The sequence below is a fragment of the Cricetulus griseus genome, chromosome 5, assembly GCF_003668045.3.
Source record: "Cricetulus griseus strain 17A/GY chromosome 5, alternate assembly CriGri-PICRH-1.0, whole genome shotgun sequence".
Lineage (NCBI taxonomy): Eukaryota > Metazoa > Chordata > Mammalia > Rodentia > Cricetidae > Cricetulus > Cricetulus griseus.
The window spans coordinates 188,889,529-188,913,362 of record NC_048598.1 but is presented as its reverse complement, the minus strand read 5'-3'; the positions used below and the strand labels follow the sequence as shown (position 1 = coordinate 188,913,362).

The 23,834-nt window shown below is 39.0% G+C and overlaps 1 protein-coding gene across 6 annotated transcripts in view; it reads left to right on the top strand.

Moving 5' to 3' along the window:
- The window catches only part of Papola (poly(A) polymerase alpha), a 48,428-nt gene that overhangs the window by 19,455 nt on the left and 5,139 nt on the right, over window positions 1–23,834 (top strand). For 2 of the 6 annotated variants that reach the window (XM_035445486.1, XM_027416344.2), the window contains 11 exons: window positions 1,372–1,444; window positions 2,649–2,769; window positions 3,624–3,708; window positions 9,005–9,058; window positions 9,464–9,583; window positions 10,833–10,942; window positions 14,383–14,504; window positions 17,696–17,838; window positions 18,319–18,419; window positions 18,864–19,084; window positions 23,048–23,110. In XM_035445486.1, coding sequence (XP_035301377.1) covers window positions 1,372–1,444; window positions 2,649–2,769; window positions 3,624–3,708; window positions 9,005–9,058; window positions 9,464–9,583; window positions 10,833–10,942; window positions 14,383–14,504; window positions 17,696–17,838; window positions 18,319–18,419; window positions 18,864–19,084; window positions 23,048–23,110 — 1,213 coding nt within the window. Of the gene's footprint in view, window positions 1–1,371; window positions 1,445–2,648; window positions 2,770–3,623; window positions 3,709–9,004; window positions 9,059–9,463; window positions 9,584–10,832; window positions 10,943–14,382; window positions 14,505–17,695; window positions 17,839–18,318; window positions 18,420–18,863; window positions 19,085–23,047; window positions 23,111–23,834 lie in introns of those variants that run through there. The other 4 variants (XM_027416343.2, XM_027416346.2, XM_027416345.2 and 1 more) reach the window with 4 other exon arrangements.

The following is a 23,834-nucleotide window of genomic DNA, read 5'->3' as shown; positions in this document are numbered from 1 at the left end:
GGCTAAGGGTGTATGTAGCTCAGTGGTAGAGTGCTTGCCTGGCATTCAAGGCCCTATGTTCAGTCACCAATACCGACAAAAACCAAGCCAGTTTTAGTTCAAGATTCAGCTACCCTTTGGGAAGAGACTTGGTAATATGAAAAGGCAAACCTAAACTTCACTTCTTTTCCCTAGTTCTGCCAGGGTCATAAGGCAGATAATACCTGTGCTATGTGTGTGAGTCTACCCTCCAAATAAACTCTGAACTTCAGCTACTATAATGTGTGCTGACATCTGATGTATTAATAGGTTGGTTAGAACTTAACACACACCTCTACTTTTATTCTGAATGCTTCCAAATCCATAGACCATTGTTTGTTTGTTTGTTTTTTTTGTGATTTTGTTTTGCTTTTTACTTTCAGCTGTTCATGATCTTGGCAAAAACCTTAAAGGTGTCTTTTTATAAGAATTTTTAAGAAAGATACATTAAGTGACCAAGAAACAAATGTAGTCTCTGAATCTTTGAGACTTGCTAGTCCAGTTTCCTCATAAAGATGTTCATATTGGTGAATTTTGGTTTAAGAAAAGCCCAAGACACTGCCAATTTGTGGTGGTTACCTTGACCCAAAATGTTAGGCTTTTAATCAAATTATCTTAAAAAGTTTTGTCTTTCTATATTTTCAGCTCCTTCCTTTCTTCCATGTGAAAGCAGAATTGTTGCTTTGTAGTCACTTTGTAACAGTTGGACTCCATGGATATAATTTATAATTACACTAGATACTTTCCAGTATTCCAGTATTGCTTTGCTTTGTCATGTAGAGTGAGATGTGATAAGATCAGAGACTTAGAACTTCCCCTAAGGCGATATACAAACATTTAATTAGCCAGCTTGATTTATACTAAGGACAACATTTTTTTCATCTTTGATCTCTGTAAGTGACTGAAGTAGCATTCGTAATATATTTCCAGCTTTACTGTATTATATGTAGTAATATATGGGAAGCACTGTCCTTGTTGACTTTGACAGTTATCCTAGCTCTTTGGTATGTCCGTGAATGGAATTAGTGTGAAGACAGCATCTTTATTTCCTCTAAATGGGATTGACCTTGTTAAGGGTTGAGGTGAACACATTAGATGTCTTGAGATGACACTTTTTTATTTGCATAGTGCTTTATCAGTTCTTTGGTGGCAGAGCAGGTGTTTGCTATGAGTTTGAGAAAACCATCAAATGGCTAATTTTATAGAGGAAAGGAATGAGAGGCTGTGGTGTATATGCCAAGTGGGTTGAGTGAATGAAGTAGGGTCACATTCACAAATGCTGTATGTTTAACAAATTACGTTTAGATGCTAATGTCCAGTAGTCTTATCAAGTGCTACAATCTTTTTGAACAGGGAATGGCCAAATCCAGTGCTATTGAAACAGCCTGAAGAATGCAATCTTAATTTGCCTGTGTGGGACCCAAGGGTTAGTGTATTATTTTTTCCCCTACAAATTCACACTGTTCAATAACAAAAGTCACCTGCACAAACTTCCAGGAGGCCGCCCAGTCCTTAGAGATGAGTGGACTCACTCATAGCACCCTTGTTCTAGATGACCGGCTCTCTATATTCCCCTGGTGTGAGAAGTGTAATGATGGACCTTGTAAACCACATCTAATGTACATGGTTGACACAGATTTCACTAACTCATTCCATAGACAACTATCTTGTAAGTCAAAGTTGTGTGGGTGTTTGTGCTTAAAAAAATAATAAAAGGATACTAAAAATCCCTGTATATTTTTTTATTTGATCTAAGTATCTTGTTAAATTTGGCTTGATGTAGAAAGCTCTTCATAGTGTTTCTATGTAGCAGATGGCTCCTAAGCACTATTGCAGTGACTGTGCTGTAATTGTAGAAACCTGTTAAGATGCTTCAGAGATACAGAAATGTGAAGTGACAGCATTTACCGCTTATACTTTATAGGTGTTAGTAACGTAAGCTTTATTAATTGATAAAAGGAAATCTTTGAATCTAAACTTTCCAGATTTTTGAGATTATGTTTTTTTTATACATTTATTTATTACAATGTCAGAGTCTTTTAATTAATTCAGGCTCTGCCTCAAAGCTGTGTGCTTTCAATTTGCTTAAGCTTGAAGGCATTAGGAAGAGTGAGTTGTTGCCTTTGTGGGATTGAACTACTTAGTGTACAGATGAGTACTCACTAAATAATAGCCCATTGTCTCACCAGCCCAGAGCTGTTCTACCCTTGTTAATAAGCTTAAGGTTCTGTCGCCGAAAGGTTAGAAGGTCAGTCCCATCTTGTTTAAATTGAGTTTTATAAGTAAGAACACTTAGAAGTGTAATTCTGCAGGCACCCTCATTTATGCTGCTGAATAAGGAAAAGCAGTAGATTTGCAACTACATCTTTGTTTTGCTTTGTTTTTGCCCAGCAGGTACATGCAATAAGGTTGCAAGGTAGTCATGCCTCCAGCATGGGAACAGACTATGACTAGATCTCTCATTCTGTGAAAAGTTTCTATAAAACAGTCTCCTGACATGGTTTTTATTTCTCAACTACAGCTATGAATGAAGTAAAATGTAATCATTGGTTCAGTTTAACAAGGGGTAAAAGTCCAAGTGTCTGTTGTATATATACTTGAAGAAACTGATTGGCTGTTGTTGTATGTAGGTAAACCCCAGTGATAGGTACCATCTTATGCCTATAATTACACCAGCATACCCACAGCAGAACTCCACGTACAATGTGTCCGTTTCAACACGGATGGTCATGGTTGAGGAGTTTAAACAAGGTAAGTGTTTCTGCTTCTGCTCTACTTTATACATGAGGGTCTGCCTACTGTCTCAGACCCAACAGTTAGCTAGTGTGTGATTTAATTGAATTACCAAATTGGATTTGTGCATTTATTTTTGATCACATATTGCAGAGTAACTCAACAGGTTTAGCAGTTTACTATGGCAGAATTGTTGGAAAATGAAGGTACACTTAAGACATTATGGCTTGGTTCAGGGCTATATCAGAGCCTTGTAACATCAGAGCTGATGCCATTTGTCTTCATGAGTGATGGGATGTATGGGTTTTTTACACTCCTAGGAAAGAATTTGGAGTGTGGTTAGGACTCAAAACTGCCTTTGAGAAGATCCTTGCCTTAGGGCCTTAATTTATTATAAATTTAAAGGTATTGCTAATTTCTATCTTAATTCTTCAAAGAACCAAGATGGCTGAAGTTGTCGGGTAGAAAAGGCTATGTACAGTCTTCAGCCTTGTTGAGTACTCTTGACTTCATGCAAGGAAGCTTTTTAATGGGGAAGGATTCTTGGCCCATTAGAGATAGCAGTAACTTGTTTCTAAAAAAGCAGAAACATGTGGGGGACCTTTCTTTCTCAGGGAACTACTGTGCTTCGGTTTGAGTGAGCCTTCCTGTGAGCATGACATTTTATTACTAATGGCACTTTACCAGGAATGTGGTTCTCGGGAAGTTCTCCAGTGCTTTTGAAATATGTATAAAAAGTACTCTAGGGAAGTAAAATCTTCCATTTGCTAATGTTTAAGATTATAGTGAATGCATGTGGTACGTTTAACATTATTTAAATTCTAGATTGTTAGGTTGAAACATACAAATATTCTAATATGTTTTTAATTTAGGTCTTGCTATCACTGATGAAATTTTGCTGAGTAAGGCAGAGTGGTCCAAACTTTTTGAAGCTCCAAACTTCTTTCAGAAGTACAAGTATGTATTTTAAGGCATGTCAGCCATGTTGCTCTTAAGTAGTGGTTTAACAGTGGCATATGCGGTATCTCCTTGACAGATCAGTGACCGTGACCTTTGGAGTCTTTCTCTCGTGTCTGTAGTTTCCCTTTTTGTCACAGAGGACTTAGCATTTTCAGTACCTTTCCCCTCCCCTTTATCAATACAATGTGTCAGCCTTAGAATTCTGTTGCTTGATTGAACTAGCATTCCTGCTGTATGTCCCCAGCCTCAGTTCTAGGTTTGTCACTTGTCACCAGGACAGTCTGCACCTTAGCAAGCAGGTGAGCTCTTTATCTAGTTTTAGTTCTCTCACAAGAAACTTTTTACCAGGGTATTTAGAACATGCAGAGACCCAGTGAAATGTCAGTTTGGCTGATTTAATGTTTTAAGTAATTAGTAGCACATCATCGACCTATTTCCCCTTTCAAAAATCTGTCTGCAAACAGTTTTCTAACAATTTAAGTGGGTATAATTTTTATTAATGTCTTTGATATAATGCTTTAACACTTTAGAGGTTAAAAGCCTCGTGAATTGTGTTGTGTTGATAAATGTAAGATACAATAAATCTTAAAGAAAGAACAAAAACCAAATATGGACTCGAACTTTTATTTGCCCTGGGCTGAAAAATGAGCAAAGTCCCACTTAAATTTTTGCTTTAATGCTTGAGACTTTCCTGACCATTTGATTTTGTGTTGGATTGTGTTTTGTTACAATAATTTAAGCAAAATTATTTTATACTTTTCCCAAATTAAAAGTAAGAATGATGACCTTCATGATGTCTCCGTGTTTTGTTTCTGTATTTGCATGAAAAAGCAGTGATGGAGCCAGTTTAACTGTTGTGTCTGGGAACACTGTGTTGTCAGTAAGTCGTAGAAATGGCATAGTATCAGAGTGCTTGTGTTTCATTGCTCATACACTAGATCTTACTTTCCGTTGGCAGACAATTCTGTTTTTTTTTTTTAAATGACCAGTGAGCATTTAACAATCCTATGCCAACATTTGAAAACTACCATACACAAGACATAGTTACATTGAGAACAATAAGGTCTCAAAGACAGATACCAGTGTTCCTCAGTTGTCAGTCTCAAACTTGAGCATTTCCTTTTCCTGTCTCACATCCATTCCTGTCTCACAAGAGCTGGAGAGCAGAACTTGTGATTTAGTAGCTTCTTGTACTCTGTATTCAGCTTGTATACACTGACACTGTTGGGGCTTTAAGCACATTGGAGTCTTTGCTCTAGCACCTGTAAGGTTCTGGTGGCAAAAAGTTGATGATACTTGACACCTGAGACAGTCAGACTCGTGTGTGTGTGTGTGTGTGTGTGTGTGTGTGTGTGTGTGTGTGTGTGTGTGTGTGTGTGTGTGTGTGTGTGTGTGTGTTTGAGACAGAGTTTCTCTGTAGCTTTGGAGCCCATCCCAGAACTCACTCTAGTTGTTGATACTTGACACCTGAGACAGTCAGACTGTGTGTGTGTGTGTGTGTGTGTGTGTTTGAGACAGAGTTTCTCTGTAGCTTTGGAGCCCATCCCAGAACTCACTCTATAGATCAGGCTGGCCTCAAACTCACAGAGATATGCCTGCCTCTGCCTCCTGAGTGCCAGACATTTTTATTTAAAAAGACTAAAAAGAAGAGGATGTAGCAGTATGTTTATTTCACAGAATCTTAAGTCCTGAGTGTCCTGGTGAATGTAAGAAAGATCTGCTCTGCACTAATGTCCTTCAAGACACACTGGGGACTGACTTGTCTCAGGCTCACGGAACTCTAGTAGTTCAAATGTGTCTTCTTAGGAAACACCAGTTATGCTGAAACCTGAAGTGGATGAATTCTTAGTTTGCTGTGACTGAAAGTTGTTTGGGTTTGTGTGAAGCATGCCTTGAAAGTACTACCTTTTCTTTATTTAGGATTTTAAATTGTGTGAAATACCCCTGTTATTCTTGGAAGGGAGGAGGACCATAGAGATCTCATTCATCAGTGTGAACTTATCCACTTTAAAGGGGAACAGGTATCAGCCCAGATAAAGGAGTGACTGTAAATTTTCAAACTTTTAAGAAATAATCTCTTGAAAGATTGTTAACAAATCCTGGACATTAGGAAATGTGAATAATAGTCATTTTAGGCATTGTGTTTCACTAGAAACAGGGAGAGAGATATCAGGGAAATGATACATCATAAAAATTTAGCCTTATAATTGGTTATGAAATCTGGGTTTGGTGGGGAACATATGTAATCTCAGTACTCTGGAGGCAAAGACAGGACCAAGATTCAAGGCCAGCCTGAGCTGCCTAGCAAGTTCCCAATTAGCTTGGGATACATGATCTCCCCCCAACCCCAACCCAGAAACATACCTTACAATAGTGTACCCTAATTCTTGGTTATGGATTTAAAGAGAAAGGATTTTGACTAAGAGATAGGTTTTTCTTTCAGTGCCTCGTATCTGAATTATGATCTACCCAGGTAAAGTATTGAGATGAAATCCCCAAGAAACCTACTTACAAAATGCTTGTTTGGTAAATAGCTTTTACAGTATAACAACTAAAGTATTCTTCGAACTTTTTATGTAAGAAAACACTGCTGGCTGAAGTACATTCTTAGCCCCAGAACATTTTTATATAAATTTTAATTCATTTGGAATATCGTGTGTGTGTGTGTGTGTGTGTGTGTGTGTGTGTGTGTGTGTGTGTGTGTGTGTGTGTGTGTGTGTACACCTAAAACTTTTTAGGGGAAAACTTAGATTTTCCTTGGAGACATTCAAGCTAGCTGATGCCTAGCAGACATAAAGAGTATCACATTTTGGGGGACAACAAAATAGTCTAGAAATCCTTCTGGTCTGGAGGGACCTTGAGAGTTAAATACTAGTTCTGGTTTTTTTAAATGCAGAGTTTAGAACTAGAAGGATACTCATCAATTAAGAGCACTGACTGCTCTTTCTGAAGACCCAGGTTCAATTTCCAGGACCTCTTGGTGCTTCACAGCTGTCTGTAATAACAGTTCAGGGCACCTGACACCCTCTTCTGGTCTCTGTGGGTGATGCATGCACACGGTGCACAGAAAAACATGCAGGCCAAATACCCATACACATAAAAGTAAAATATATAAAAATGTAGATTTTTTAGAAAATTAATTGGAGATTTTTAGTTTCTTGGAGATGTATTTCTAGTGAATCTAAAAGATTTGCAGCTTGTTTTTATAAACTTATTTTATATCGCTTGTCTATATATAGCTGCATATAAATTTATCCCTCTAAATCTTATTTATATGAAAATAATGTACATGTGTCTAAATAATATACAGAGAAGAAACTGAACTCCATTGGATTTCCTGAATAGTCAAATTGAACTATAGGCTTCAAAATTTTGAAATTTGAATTGCCAACAATATTAGTTTGGATTGTATCTATTTATAAATAGAAAGCATTGTGCTTCAGTTAACTTTTATTGAAGACTCAGGTGATCAATAAGAATATTTTCTGGGCAGTGAGAGAAAAAACTATTGATACTGGGTGTGGTGATGCAGGCACTTGGGAGGTGGAGGTTCCTGTGCAGCCTGGGTAATAAGTCCTACTTAAATTAGAAAAGCTATGCTGTATAAAGCGTTGGCAGCTTGATGCTTGTGAGGTTCTCAATGTATGTCAGGATTTATACTTGGATGTTACCTGCTCCACCTTTCGTCCACTTTCCCAAGATGAGGTCACCCCTTTTAGTGGCTCAGTAACTAAGCAATGTGGTTAAGCATGACAGGGTTTTTGTTGGTTTGTATGATTCCTAGATTAAGTTTCTCTGTACACAGTATATGAAATTTTAGTGCTTTTACATGATTGCTGACTGTGCTTGGCTTGTTTTGAACTAATACTGACCAAATGGGGAAGGAAATACTCATTTCTGTGGATGTGGATTACATGACTCCATAGCTGTGTATATTCCATATATTTTATAGATGCCTCATCTCTGTATGTCTTGGGCTTTTGTATGTTTTTCTTTGAGTTTATAACTTTCTGTTAATTTAGTTAATTTGACAGCACTTTTCCACCAAAAAAAAAAAAAAGTCATTTTTATTGTCTAGGTGACAGATATCTCCTAGAGCTGTTTAGAGTTGCAAAGTCTTGAAAATTTGAACAACCTTTTCGTTGATGGATTCTTCGAAGGCATATTTTAAGTCATCAGACTGTAACATTCTTTTTTTTTTTCCTTTTTGGTAACTGGTTGGTAGCTTTGTCTTTTGAGTAGCAACATTGCTTGCAAAATGTGAGCAAGCATTAGAAAACTTCCAGACTTTTCGAAGACTAGCCCATACTGGTACTTTACTGTCTAGTATCCACTAGGTAATGATGGCATTTTGCTTTTGAGATAAAGTTTTTGTTTTGTTTTGTTTTGTTTTTGAGACAGGATTTCTCAGTGTAACATCCTTAGCTGTCCTGGAACTTGCTTTGTAGACCAGGCTGGCCTTGAATTCACAAGAGATCCGCCTGCCTCTGCCTTCTGAGTGCTTGGATTAAAGGCATGCACCACCATGCCCAGCTGAGGTAAAGTTTTTTGTAATATGTAAAACTCAGCTTGCAGTACTTATTAGAGGAATATGCAGTGATTCGTTCGGTTACTAGTGCAAGGAAAAGGAATTTTCTACTAATCCTAATGGCTTTTAAAAGTCATAAGATACTTGCCCATGCTGCTATTTTTGGGGGGGAAAAATAAAAAAAACAACTTGGCATTTCTACATTTTAAATGAGAAGTTCTGAGTAGAAATCCCGTTCTTTTCTCAGGGTAGGTAGCTGCATCTCTGTTGTAGAGGTATATACTATTGGTTTGGGTAGGTGGAGGGCCTGATTCCAGATCCTGTTTGATAAGTGCGCAAAGCCTGATGTATATAATGTTTTGAAATTAATTTTTGTAATATGTTTACTAGTGGTTTTTATGTCAAGAGCCTTGTTTCATGGATGAAAAGTTTTCTTTCCATAGATTGTTTTCCGATTTTTTTTGTTAATTTTATAGGTAGAACACTCTGCTGGAGTGTTGAGCAAAATTACCACTAATGTTTTCTCAGCTTCAAAATTCAGCTACTCTTTTGGTAATTATTCATAGTTTGCTGTAGAAAATCCAGCTTGCCAATAGTAAAAACTTGGCATTTAATTTATATGATTTTATGTGCACACTGATCACAAACTCCTTTGCTGAATGAATGTTGGTTTATAAATGGGAGGAAGCTTATTACATTATGGTTATAAGATCCAACACAAAGCACATAAATAAAATAAATAGCATGTTGTCTTTATCTTCAAAGGCATTATATTGTACTTCTAGCAAGTGCGCCCACGGAAAAGCAGCGTCTGGAATGGTAAGTAGTAAGAGGGGGCTTTCCCAAACGAATCTGATAGCTGATAGATAGCTCAGCACACAGGTCCTGGGGGGGCATCTCTTCCTAAAGAAGCTTGCACACCTCCTCAGAAAGCCCCACAGCTCACTTCTTGACTGCTCTTCAGTTGCTTGGCTTACCTTGCTGATGTTTAAACCTGGGACATCTCTCCTAACTTTCTGTTTAGATGAAGTTGCCTCTTCATCCAGTTTGACACTTGTTAGATCCTAAGTCTCAGTTTTATCTTTAGGTGAATAGTTCAATCATTTGAACTGCCTTGGTATGTGTATTATATACAATACTTATATTACCTTTTTACATGAAAACTTGATTTGCATGTGAAATTTTTAATAGAATCTGTCACTAATATCAATGATGTTTGTCCAGGGTGGGCTTGGTGGAATCAAAAATCCGCATCCTGGTTGGAAGCTTGGAGAAGAATGAGTTTATTACACTGGCGCATGTGAACCCCCAGTCATTTCCAGCCCCCAAAGAAAATCCTGACAAGTAAGCATGTTTCTAATTGAATCCCATTTTCCTATCCTTTCAACTTAGTTGTAGATGCTTTTATAAGCAGTTTGATTTTGATTATGGTTTTTGAGACAGGGTCTTGCTTGTAGCCCAGAGTGACCCGGAACTTGTGATCTTGAATTTCAGCCTGGTCCTTTCTGTGCATACAGGTATATGCCACCATTTCCTGCTATAGGGAGACTGTAGGTGGCTTTGCTGTTTGCTGGTGATGTATCTCCATTTTTCCTGGTTTTTTTTTTTTTTTTTTTTTTTTTAAATCTATAAACTCCTGATTGTGTATCTGAGGTTGTTTGATTTTAATTTACTGACTTTTCTTTGCTTCTGGATATAGCTTTTATAAAGAAGTGTGCCTTAGCTGTCATCCTTGGTTTATTATTTTTTGGGTAGAGCATAAGTCTTTTGGTGATTATTTATTTGGTACTTATGTCAGTGTTTTTCCTGATCAGAAATGTAGTCTTGAAGAGTCAGCACTGAAATAAAATTGTTTTCTCCAGTAATAGTCCCTGATGATGTGGTCTGTTACCTAATTAGGTATTGATACTCTGTAGATCTGTCCTAATAACAATTTTGAATATTCCACATTCCTTCAGTTTTATGTAATAGTTGTAGGCTGTTCTTTCAAACATCTATCTTTGCTTTTAAGGGGAGATAATTTGATTTAAACTTGCAAATATCTGATTCATGATGGAATGTGGACTATTGCAGAGATTGGCAAGTGTTTAAAAGCAGGCTCAGCTTTTTGTTTAGGGTTTCTGACGTCAACTGATGCTTTCAACTGATGCTTTCATTCCTGCTCCTTCACACTTGCAAGTTAGAGCAATTGAGTGATAAACTTTGAAAAAGGATGATCAGAAAGCAGAGTTTAAGGTCACTTGAGTTTGCTCTTATTTTATAGTATTCTGATGAAATAATTTGATTTTTCTCCTTTAGTTTCATATAAAGGAATTATTTGAATTTAGTTGAGATAGGGTCTTGTATATAGCCCAGCCCAGGCCTCAATATAGTAATCCACCTGCCTCAGCCTCTGAAATGCTAGCATTATGGACATGTGTTAACCATTTAGAGAGTATGCTTCTTCCCTATACTATTTTGAACACATTTAGCCAATAATTAATACTTTAAACTCATTACAATGACTTAGAATTTCCCACCTCACCTAGGTAGTCATTCCATTGACAGCCATGCTCTCCTGAATCCTAATGGCCTATGGTAATGTTCTTTGCAGGGAAGAATTCCGCACAATGTGGGTGATTGGATTAGTGTTTAAAAAAACTGAAAACTCTGAAAATCTCAGTGTGGACCTGACCTATGACATTCAGTCTTTCACGGATACAGGTATTTCTGCTTGATGTACATAGTTAATAGTGCTCTTTGTAGTGAGTAAGTATTGAACAATGATCATTAACAAAATAATGGATTCAGTAGTGGTGGATTGTGTGTGTAGATATACATAGCATTCCAAGGAATTTGTGAGCCGTCCAGGGACATGGGTGCATCTTTCTGAAGGACTAATTCTTTTCTCTTCCAGCACAATTTTTTTTTTCTTCTGGCTTTTCCCCCGAGACAGGGATTCTCTGTGGCTTTGGAGGCTATCTAGCTCTTGTTCTAGATCCGCCTGCCTCTGCCTCCCTAGTGCTGGGATTAAAGACGTAGCATTTTTACTTTTTCTACTCAGCTTCCCTTATGAAAATATATTTAACATTTAAAAATAGTTTTTAAAAGGGAGAGGGAGATAAATGGAGACAATTGGTTAAAGAGTCACTGATACCAGTTGTAGTGAGGCAATAAGTAATAGTCTGTCTTCTGCTAATTTACTCTCTGGAGTTTGCATTACTCGTGGTCAGCCACAACCCATAAATAGTACATAGAAAACTTGGTGAAACCCAGTGCTCTGACCTGCCTGGGAAGTGATGAGCCCTGTTTCTAACAGAGCCATATTGTATCTGCTACACTTTTTTAGTTACTAAGTATGTGTGAAACAGTGTATGGAAGAGGACTGACTGAGAAGGTGTGTGAACCTTTTGAGGCATGAACAGACAGAACTGATTGACACACACTCTGAAAAAGCAGTGAGCAAGTTCCATAGTTCTTTTATTACTGTTAAGTTGCTTGGTCTTGTCATGGGAATTCTGTCAAGGCCCATTATCTGAGAGGCATGCAAACCTCTTAAAATTTACAGTGTAAGTTGTTTTTGAGACTGGCTGTTTGTGTAAGGTACCCTGGCCACTAAGATCTGTGAGATACCATGGGTCCATGCTCTCTTAAGTCGCTGTTCAGTTTATGCAGAAGGAAAGTACATTAACATCTTTTCCTACCCCCATTGCCTGTATACTTTGTGACTAGAAAGGTAATAAAATTGGGGAATCATGTTCCCAGCAGATCCTAGAGCATAGTTTGGTAATTATGTAGCAGTTTGCAAGGAAGGCTTGGTATTTAGGCAGCAATGGATACAGGCCAAATAGCTACAGCTAGTTAGGATCAGGGTTTCTTTCAAAAATATTTTGTGAGGATTTTGTGTGTGTGTGTGTGTGTGTGTGTGTGTGTGTGTGTGTGTGTGTGTGTATGTGTGTATGTGTGTATGTGTGTATGTGTGTATGTATTGCATACATGTGTATATATGTGTTCTCTGTGTGTGCCTGGTGCCTGTAAAAGCCAGAAGAGGATATCAATGCCCCTGAAACAGTTGTGGATGGTATGGGCTGCTGGGTGGGTACTGGGAACCGGTGAGCCATCTCTCTAGCCCCAGAATGTTTCCTAGCTTAGTCTTGCTGGCAATCTTAGAAAAGCTCTATGTTAGGAATTTAGGGGAATGCAGGTGAGGGAGTATTACCTTGACCATGTCCTCTCTCTCCCCTTGGTTTCTGTGGTTCCTGCTCAAGGTGTGTGGTCTTGGGGTTTTTCTTCCTGAAGCGCTATTAGGCCCGGCTACTATGACCGCACCCGTGCACTAAAGTCATTTGGTGTTTGGCATAGGGTTTTGCTTTGTAGCTTAGACTGTCCTGGGACTGAATCTGGGTCGTAGGTTGTCAGTGCCTGTTTCTCCTTTCTTCTTAGCCCCTTATCTTCACCTGACAGTCTGTTCTCTCCACTGCACTCTGCAGCTTGCCTGTGCTTCTGCTCTGTCTGTCTCCAGCTTCTACAACACGGTTTTAGGGTTGTGCAGCCAGTATTTGCTGCAGTACACTTGACTGAATTTCCCCCTCTTTTCTTATATAGCCCAGACTTCCTTGAACTTACTCTGTAGTTTAGGGGTCTTTCAACTTTGGTCCCCCTGCCTTCATAACTAAGTGTTAGATTTACAGGCGCTGCACCACAGAACACTACTTGATATTCCCATTTTGAGGTACTGGGATCTAAATAATTTGTACTTACTCGTAGCATCTTCTTTTTAAGCCCCTAAGAACCCCTATGTTTATTTTCCATAATAGAAAATACATTATTGGGCTGGAGAGATGGCTCAGCGGTTAAGAGCACTGACTGTTCTTCCAGAGGTCCTGAGTTCAATTCCCAGCAACCACATGGTGGTTCACAACCACCTTGAATGAGATCTGGTGCCCTCTGTTGGCATGCAGGCAGAAGACTGTATCCATAATAAATAAATAAAATCTTAAAAAAAATTGTTAAAAAATACATTATTACTTACGATAAAGTTTTACATTGAAAATAGTTTTCTTTTTTTAGGATTTTTGTTTGTTTATGGATTTTTTTGAGACAGTTTCTATTTTGTAGATATGGCTGACCTGGAACTCAGTGTAGACCAGGCTGGCTTGAAAAGTCACAGAGATCTGTCTGTTTTTACCTCTCTCTGCCTCTGGAGTGCTGGGATTAAAGGTGTGCCACACATCTCCTGGTTTTAAGATTTTATTTAAATTGTTCGTGTCTGTGTGTAGAGGTATGTTTGAGGGGCTACAGGTGCTTGTGGAAAGGGTTTTGGATCCCCTGGAGTTGGAGTTACAGATGATTGAGCACTGCTTGAGGTACTCTGGGATCCAAACTGAGGTGCTCTGCATGAGCAGCACTGACTTTAACAGCCAAGAATCTCCAGCCCCACATGGCTTGTGAGAGGTCTTCAGGGTTGCAGGTGGTGTTTATCAGAGTTAAAGTTAGAGACGAGGTAACTAATGGCAATAGACACAGTTGTTCAGGATACTTAATTCTGGTGTTTCCTAAATAGTAATTCTTGCTGTTTATTAGCACCTAGAGCAGTGGTTCTCAGCATTCCTAATACAGTTTGTAATGTTGTGGTGACCGCTCCTCCCAAACCACAAAACTATTTTGTTATACTATCTCATGACTGTAATTTTGCTACTGTTATAAGTCATAATGTGGATATATGATATGCAACCCCCAAAGGGATCAAAACCCACAGGTTCTCTGACCTAGAGAGCTAGAGTGCTAAAGGATTGAATGTACATTTGCTCTTTGTTACATACATGACTTGCCCACCATTAGTAGACTAGGGACAGGTAGTAAGGAGGGTTCTCCACCTATAGTACTTTCTTCTGAATGAATTTAAGCCTTCCTTCATTAAAATGTTTCTGTTCTCGGTGGCTGGAGAGATGGCTGAGAGGTTAAGAGCACGGGCTGCTCTTCCAGAGGTCCTGAGTTCATTTCCCAGCAACCACATCGTGGCTCACAACCATCCATTATGAGATTTGGTGCCCTCTTCTGGTGTGCAGATATACATGGAAGCAGAATGTTGTATACATAATAAAATAAAAATAAAAATCTAAAAAAAAAGTTTCTGTTGTCTGAAACAATGTCTGGTTGTGTAGTTTATAGGCAAGCAATAAACAGCAAAATGTTTGAGTTGGACATGAAGATTGCTGCAATGCATGTGAAAAGAAAACAGCTCCATCAACTGCTGCCCAGTCACGTGCTTCAGAAAAGGAAAAAGGTAAGTCAGAAAGGGAGTGGACACTACTGCCAATATCATGCCTTGTGTTATGGAGGCAGTTCACTGTGGACAGAGTTTCACAAGCTTGTCAGTGAAACCTCACTTACTTACCACTTGGTTTGTGTGTACTTGTCTCATGACTAGAAAGCGATTAATGTGCTGCTTAATACTCTAAGTTTTATATATGCTCATATTCTCTCATAAAGAGAAAACACCTTTATTTTTAACCATTTAGAGTTTCACATAGGTTTCTAAACTTTTTAAAGAACAAAATTGGAGCCAGGCCATGATGGTGCACATCCTTAATCCCAGCAGCAGAGGAAGGTGGATCTCTGGGAGTTTTAGGTCAGCCTGCTGTACTGAGTGAATTCCTGGGCTCCAAAGCTACAGAGAAACTCCGTCTCAAAAAAAAAAAAAAAAAAAAAAAATTGTTATTTCATGCTCAAATAAATTGTACTTTTAAAAAGGAAGATATCTTCTTTTAGGACAATAGGTGTATTTTTAAGCATTGAGGATGGGCTGATGACCTGAGTTCAGTCCCAGGGCCCTGGGGACCTACATGGTTGAAAGAAAGAAGTGATTCCTGCAAGTTGTCCTTTGATCTCCACGTCCTTGCTGTGGCAGTCTCTCTTCTCTTTCTCATAAACTAATCAATTTAAAACATGAAGTGAAGGGTTGAACATGGGACTAGGGAGATAGCATAGTTGGTAGACAGTGTCTAGAGAACACTAAGCCCTGGGTTTGATCCCCAGCACTGCATAAACTATGCATGCTGACATAAGCCTGTTATCCCAGCACTTGCGAAGGTTGTCCCCGGGTAAATATAGGATACGTGATATCTGTCCCCACCCCACCCCACCCCAAAAAAAAGAAAAGAAATGTTACTGTGCCCTGTATTGTAACACACCCCTGTGTTCCCAGCGTTTGATAGGAAGTAAGGAGGATTGCAAGGTGAGGTAGCAGACTCTAGGCTCGCCTGGGCTATGTGACACCCTTTGTACAGTAATTTTAAGTAGTTATAAAGAATGTCACTCTGACCGGTCACCAGAGGTATAGTGCTTTGTTCTGTTGCTCATGCTTTTAATAAGAAAGCAGCATTTTACCTTCTTGTATTGAATACAGCAATATATAGAACGAGTGACTTGGACATAGTAGATATTCATGCTTCAGTGGTTCTCAACCTTCTTAAAGTTGTTACCCTTTAATACAGTTCCTAATTTTGCTGGCTCCCAACCATAAAGTTATTTTTGTTGCTACTTTTTAACTGTAATTTTGATACCGAGTCATAATGAAAATACTGTGTTTTCTGATGGTGTTGGGCGACCCCTGTGAAAGGTCCTTTGACCCCAAAGGTTGAGAACTGCTGTGCTAGGTTCTGTTGTAATTAATTCCAAGATCACTTACAATTTAGGGCAGCTACATAAATATCTAAAGTGATGATAGTTGGGTGACTCAGGTTGGCATCAGAGTTGCAGACTTCCTGCCCTGGTCCCCTGATTGCTGGAATTAATTTCGCATGTTCATTCCTACACCTGGCACAATAAGGACATGCCCATTGGAAGTTGAGTTAAATATGAGTTAGGTCCTCTTCACTGGTCCGCCTCTGCTAAGCACGTTCTGATAGCAATTGGTTAAAGCACATGCATTGCCATGTAAGGTTCTTCTTGGCTGTGTGCATTTTTAAAATGCCCAGGTAATCTTGCTGAACCACAGATTCCTATTTTTTTTTTTTTACCTTTTAAAGTCTTACTACTATTAAATGACTGGTATACAGGTTTAATTAGGTTTTCCTCTTTAGTTTTTCTTGTACTTAAGACTGTATTACCCTAAAAATAGACTGTAGGGGGTGTTAGTTACCAGGAACCTCCTGTCCACCAGCAGAGTAAATGATGGGTGTGTATACTGTCACTTGTGTTCAGAGGTACTCAGTAAAACACCAGTTTGTCACCTGGCTTGTTTTGTGTTTACTGTATTTTGTATGGCTGTAGTTTGATCCCATCTACTCCTGTTTGAAATCTTATATATTATTCATTTTCTGATGTGAAAGTAGGACACTAAAGCTGGTATGAAAACAAACAGCATGAGGCTGCTTTGTTGTCTGTATCTGTAGGTGTATGCACAGTAGGAAACCTGAATTAGAGGCCAGCCTGAACTACAGACAAATGATGTCCATGTGTCCTGGGTCCCCTCCAAAAAAGGGGACAGTAATTCTTACAGATCTCTGGCTTTCAAGGATCTTTGATGGTAAAATAAATGAATAGGAATAAATGATTTTTATTGATGGACTAGGTCTGTATTCCAAGCTGGGCCTCAGATTCAGAATCCTGTCTCAGCCTGCTGAATGTTGGAAGTACATGTGGGTGCCACCATATGTGGTAATGTTCTTTACTTACGACGTAATTACTTAAATAATTCTGTGTTCATTATGGGGTACACAGCTTGTACATTATGCTAGATTTGGTGTATGCCTGTAATTCCAACTATTTTGGAGTAAATTGGGAGGTTGAGACAGGAGGATTGCTTGAGTTCAGAGACTAAGGTAAACATGGGCAACATGTTCCTTTTTTTTCTTTTTTAAAGACAAGGTTTCTCTGTGAAGCCCTCACTGTCGTGCAGCTTGTTCTGTAGACCAGAGTGGCCTCCAACTTGGACCCTGCTACCTCTGCCCTTTTTGTCTAGAGCCCTGGGATTAAGAGTATTCTCTGCCAAGCTCCTTTCTCCATGTGACCTTTTGCTTAATAAGAATACTAAAAACAGCAAAACCTTGTGGTCTTGATGGGATTCTGTCAAGAGATTTTTTTTGGGGGGGGGTGTTTGTTTGTTTGTTTGTTTGTTTGTTTGTTTTTGGTTTCCCTCTGTAGCTTTGTAGACCAGGCTGGCCTCGAACTCACAGAGATCTGCCTGCCTCTGCCTTCTGAGGATCAGAGGCGTGTGCACCACCACTGCCCAGCTTACAGAGATTTTGTACTGGTGTTTATAGTCCTGATAGAGGTTTCATAAACTTTTCTGTTTGTGGTTTTAAATTTTTACTGTCTGAAAGTATATGCGTTAGTGTTCCCTTCTCCTTTTCTTCATATCAGATCTTTAGTTAAGTAAAGAGGTACATGACTTACTGGTAGGTGCTTTTCAGAAGAAAATCATGTAAATTTGAGTACCTAAAGACATTGAAATTCATCTTTTTTCTGCTGCAGCATTCAACAGAAGGGGTCAAGTTAACAGCTCTGAATGACAGCAGCCTCGACTTGTCTATGGACAGTGATAACAGCATGTCTGTGCCTTCACCCACTAGTGCTATGAAGACCAGTCCATTGAACAGTTCTGGCAGCTCTCAGGGGTAAGGAAAGACGACTGGAAGGGAATAAGCACAGTGGCAGAATCTCTGCTTACAGTCTTAGTTTTATTCTCAGACTTTTCTTTTTCTTATTCCTTTTTATAGTTGTCACACTTGAAGAGCAGATACTTTAGAACCATTTTGTTCAAGATAGTCATTAATCATGTTAAACAGTTTTCAGGTTAATACTGAGGCACGTTAAATATGTATAATCTCACTGCCAGATTTAATATTCATCTGTCTATTTAAAGTGCAGAATAGCTGCATCATTTTTTGTTTTTAGAAGCTGTTTTTATATGAAATGCATATCATAGGATGTTTGTTTTTACTGCTTTGTGTGTTTTATATGCTTTTTGTCACGAAAGCATGGAACCTAAAACCAAAGAAACAGATCTGTAGCATATGTTAACATTTATAGTGGCTCTTAAAATACTCTGAGTGACCCCTCCCTCTCCCTTCTTTTTCTCTCCTTCCCTGTTTTAGCAGAAACAGTCCTGCTCCAGCTGTGACCGCAGCATCTGTGACCAGCATCCAGGCTTCTGAGGTTTCTGTGCCACAAGCAAATTCCAGTGAAAGCTCAGGGGGTAAAAAAAAAAGATTTTGAATTTTATTTATGTATATGTGAGTGGCACTGTGTGTGTGTAGTGTTCTGAGAGGTCAGAAGAGGGCATTACCTCCCCCGGGGTTGGAGTTAACAGATGGTTGTGAGCCTCTAGTGTAGCTGCTGGGTACAAAACTCTGGACCTTTATAATGGCAGTGTATGTGATAACCTCTGAGCCATCTCTCCAGCCCCTGCCCTCCCCCCTTTTGTTTTTGAGACAAAGTTTTAGGTTAGCCCAGGCTAATCTCTAAGCTCCTGATCCTCTGGATATGCTACCCTGTATGTTGTGAGGTTACAGGTGTGTGCTTGGTACCTGGCTTTTAACAACACTTCTAAAGTTATTCATGAAATGAGTTAGAAACAAGCTTTCTTTGTAACTTGATGTTTAATAATTTTAGTTTGTGTGCTCCTATCTTTACTATTTAGGTCAATCGAGCGAAAGCATTCCTCAAACTGCCACACAGCCAGCCATTTCTCCACCACCAAAGCCTACGGTCTCCAGAGTTGTCTCCTCAACACGTCTGGTAAACCCATCACCTAGACCTTCAGGAAATGCAGCAACAAAAGTACCTAATCCTATAGCAGGAGTCAAGAGAACATCCTCACCCCATAAGGAAGAAAGTCCTAAGAAAACCAAAACAGACGAGGTATATTTGCATATATGCTTATACTTAGATACACAAAAAGATACAGGCATGACAACCCGGCTTGCCTGCTCTTGGATCTGGTGGGGGAACGCTTTCAGGAAGACCCTGGGTCTTCTGCAGTGTAGTAGACTGCAGTAGGGCTCCCCAGCTCTGCCACTCTGTAGGTAACTGTTATATCTGGCAGTAGTCTGAAATACCCAATTAACATCCTAATTTATTATTCTCTAGTGACTGTTGTATTTGTACTGATTCTTTTTGGCTCTTTGGACAGTGTTTTGCCTTTATCTCAGATGGAGTTTTATATTGTAATTGGTAGCAGAGGGTGACTAGCACTAGCTGACTACTAGGGATTCCTGCTTCTGAGCTGCAGCCCCAGTGCTCAGGGTTTACTCTAATGACTGAACAAGTTGCAAAGGCATATTAGTTTGGGGCCACCAACTCTACAGGAAGCTCCTCTTCAGTCCTGTCAAATCAGCATTGAGATGCAAGTAGTGTTAGGAAACTGGGCATTGTGTTGACTGCTTGAGTCTTTATGAGTTGTTTGTGGTCCTGCAGAGTCTGTACTCGGGTCATTGGGTATGCCACAGAAGCACTCTCCTACCAAGCTGCCCTCCACTCCGTTATTGTCGGTCTTAAAACAATGTAGTCTTGTTATGCAGTCTGATCTCTGGAGTAACTCTACTTTTTACTTTTTACTAGGCAGTCACCTGTTTCATGATAAATCTGCTCTAGAACTTGTTTTTTAGAATCGAAAAAAGAACCTAAGTTTCTCTTGAGTATCCATTATACTTTGATTAGTATTGGTAAAGTGTGTCTAATCAAATGCCTTTGTCTTAGATATTGGAGATGTTTCAATTAACAGAGTAACTTAAATGTTGTTACTCAGGATGCCAAATTAGAATGAAATGGTTAGAACATGTAAAATGGGTTCTGAAAACTGCTGCATTTGTGGTGGGGAGGTTTTATTGTTTCTTGATGTTTTGTATGTGGTGCTAGGATGTAATCCAGGGCCTTAGGTATACTGGGCCGGCATCCTACTGCTGAATTACATCCCTAAGCCCTTTGTGGTAGCTTACTCTTTTATTAGAGTGTTTTTATTTGACTCCTGATATCTGCATCAGAGCTCTTCTAGAAGGTGATTTTGGAAATTATTTTTTGAGGCACTCTCAAAAACAGTATTTCAGGCAATGGTGGCGCATACCTTCTGTCCCAGCACTCAGGAGGCAGAGGCAAGTGGATCTCTGTGATTCTTGAGGCCAGCCTGGCCTACAGAGCGAGTTCCATAGGACAGCTAAGGCAGTAAAAAAAGAAACTTTGTCTCAAAAAATTAAGAAAAAACCAGCCCAATAAAACCTCCCTCTGCCTTATGACTGCTGGGATTGTAGGCATGATCTTCCATGCTTGGCCTCCTTTAACCTCTGTCACAAGTTCTTTTAGAACAAAACCCACATAGTGTTATTGTTATTCACTAGACTTGTATATTAGAATTTTTAAGATCATTACTGTAACAGGGCAGTGGTGGCATATGCCTTTAATGACAGCACTTGCGAGGCAGAAACAAGTGGATCTCTGTGATTTTGAGGCCAGCCTGGTCTACAAGAGTTAGTTCCAGGACAGCCAGGGCTGTTCACATAGAAACCTTGTCTCAGTTCATCAACCGCCCCCCCCCCCCCATCACATCTGAAAAAAGAATGTGCAAAGTCAGATTAGTCTACTTGGTAACATGATATCCCTGATGATTTCACTGTTTTAAACTCTCTTTAAAATGTGCTCTTGTTTAAGCATGGGGCCAAATAGAGGTAGGATGTTAAAATTACTCGGTGTCTTTTAAAAAACAGGCCTCCTGCTTTTTTTTTTTCCTTAATTTTTTTTTAGACTATAAATTTTCTCAGTCAGAATTTCTTTGGCTCTTTGGAACCAGTTAGCTCAGTCATAGAACTTGCTAAAGTATAGGAAGGAAGGGTGTTGCTCACTTGGGCTGGCTGTATTTCCCAGTGGAAGCCCTTGAGGTTCAACATCACTTGCAGTTAAAAAACTAATTTTACTTAAAAGTACTAAGCCCAGCATCTCATGGTACTGAATCAAGTAAGTGTATTATAATGTGACCTTACTTAATTGGGCCATTTGTGCTCTGTTCATGTATTAGGTATGATCCATTGCACATGATGTAGTTTCAGCAGTTGGGATAGAGAAATAGGAGGCAAGCATTGGCTTAATAGTGAGGCCATCTCATAAACAAAACTCAGATAGGAAGAGTTAGTTGTCTTTATCCATTACAGTATATAGGAGGGTTTTACATGCTTTGAGGTCATGGCAGCTTAGTGTGTACATTGTATCCTAATAAAGTAAACATGGTAAGTTTGTTCTATTTTGTGGTTAACTTAAGTTTTTAAAAATTTGTGTATGTGGTACTAGGAATTGAACTTGGCCGTTTTTGCATACATGGACTCATTTTCCATTGAGTCAACCTCCAAGCCTTTAAAACTTTTGTATATGGCAAATTTTAAATATTTGGAAAAAATAATAAGTGCACTGTTAAATTACTGTCACCTAGCCTCAGCAGTTAACTACTGACCAGCCTCGTTTTATTTACAGCCTTTCTTCATTCAGGTATCTGATTTCAGTTAAGTATTTGAATGTGTGATTACAAATTAGGGCCTATAACAATCATTGCAGTATATGTATCAACAAGAGATCGATAGTAATTCTAAAGTATGACATTTAGTCAGTAATTGTATATAACAAATGATTGTTTTTAACTTGTTTGTAAAACAAATAAGGCCATTGCTTTTTTTTTTTTTTAAGATTTATTATTTATTTATCATGTATATAGTGCATGCCAGTAGAGGGCACCAGATCACATTACAGATGGTTGTGAGCCACCATGTGGTTGCTGGGAATTGAATTCAGAACCTCTGGAAGAACAGTCAGTGAGCTTAACCCCGGAGCCATCTCTCCAGCCCGGCTATTGTTTTGTTTTTTTGTTTTTTTGTTTTTTTGGTTTTTTTTTTTGATACAGGGTGTTTCTCTGTGTAGCTTTGGAGCTTGCTCTGTAGATCAGCTGGCCTTGAACTCACAGAGATAGGCGTATACCACCACTGCACGGCTGTGCACCAACACTGCCTGGAAAGGCCATTGTTAAAATTAATTTTTACTGTATTATTAATTCTTTATTTTACAAGTTACCTGTGGTTCCTATCATTCTTTAAAATATTAGGGACTAAGGAGATAGCCTTGTCTATGAAATGCAAGGACCCAGTACCATGTAAATAAGCCAAGCGTGGTGGTACATGCTGGGCCTTCCAGTACTCCAGGGCAGTTGGTCCCACTGAGGAGACTGTGGACGGCTCATGAGGAACTGCACCTGAGCTTGCCCCCTGGCCTCCACATGCGCACTTACGCATATGCCCCCGCGTAGATGCAGAGACCAATTCTTAAGTTCTCTGTAGTTAATAAAGCTGAGAAAATAAAGGCTAGCATAGCCTTGGAGACCCAAGGAGGACATAGGCCCTGCAGTCTTTCCAATATTGATACTTTGCTGAGAAAAAGAGTGTGTGTTTCTATGTGCACAGATGTTTCTGGAGATGTGTGGGCGAGTTAAAGGAATGTTCTGTATCTAAGTTGCTAGTCATTTGGTAGACTAGTGGGCACAATGAGCTTCCTTCACTGGGGATCCTGTTGTTTTCATTGTCAGGGAACTATTTTCCTTAGGCAAAACATTTCATGAGCTTTGTGGTTTTGGGGATGTGCTTTATGTGATGGGGATTGACAAAAAGTTTTTATCATGTTTAAAAATTTTGGTGCTTATTATTTACTCTCAAAAGCCCCTGTAGAAAGAGACTCTGTGATCTATTTTAAGACTATTTCATCTTTATAGATTTGGAAACTTAATAAACTAAAGTTAATTGGCAAATAATCTAAATTTTTCATTTTGGAGAATAAAGCTTTTTTTTTTAAAAACAGGATGAAACAAGTGAAGATGCTAACTGTCTTGATTTGAGTGGACATGATAAAACAGAAACAAAGGTATACTAACTTAGCCTTTTGGGTAGAAGTGCAGACACAGTGCAGGTGTCTGTTGGCATTGCACTGTTTCTTCACTGGAGTGTGGGGTTCTCTTGCCGCTGATTTTAGAGACCTGTTGGTTTCTTTTTAAATGTTAATTAATCCCTAAAGCTGATGGGACTAGAACAGTCTGTAAGACAGCAACCTAGTGAAGGTAAGGTGGTGGTGTAAAGGTTATTTATGTGTTACTAGTGACAGCACAGTGAGGGAGGAGTGGGGTACATGGGACAAGTAGGGAAAGGGGAGGGTGCTGCTTTTGACTGAAGCAGTACTTGCCTGGTGGCTTGTAATTCAAAGCAGTCTGTGAGACTGACCTGCACTATTGGGTCCAACAGGATCTGTTGAGAAAAGTGGTTTCCAGCAGTTTGGCCTCAGTGAGGTAGGAAGGAAGAGGTTGGCTGTGTTTAAACTGAAAGACTGAGAATGACATAGTTTTAGAAAATAAAATATGTAAAAGACTTAACTTTCCCAATTGAGCCAAATTCAACGAAGAATATTTTAATAAGTATTCTTTTGGTTTCTTTCAAGCTTTGTGTGTATGCATATGTACTAGGGCCTTTTACTTCCTATTTATAATGCATTTTGTAAACTAAGAAAACATGTTTATGTTATATGATCTGCATAATGACTGCACTGGAAGGTTGTTTTTGTTTTTTTTTTTTTGTTTTTTTTTTTTTTTAATCAC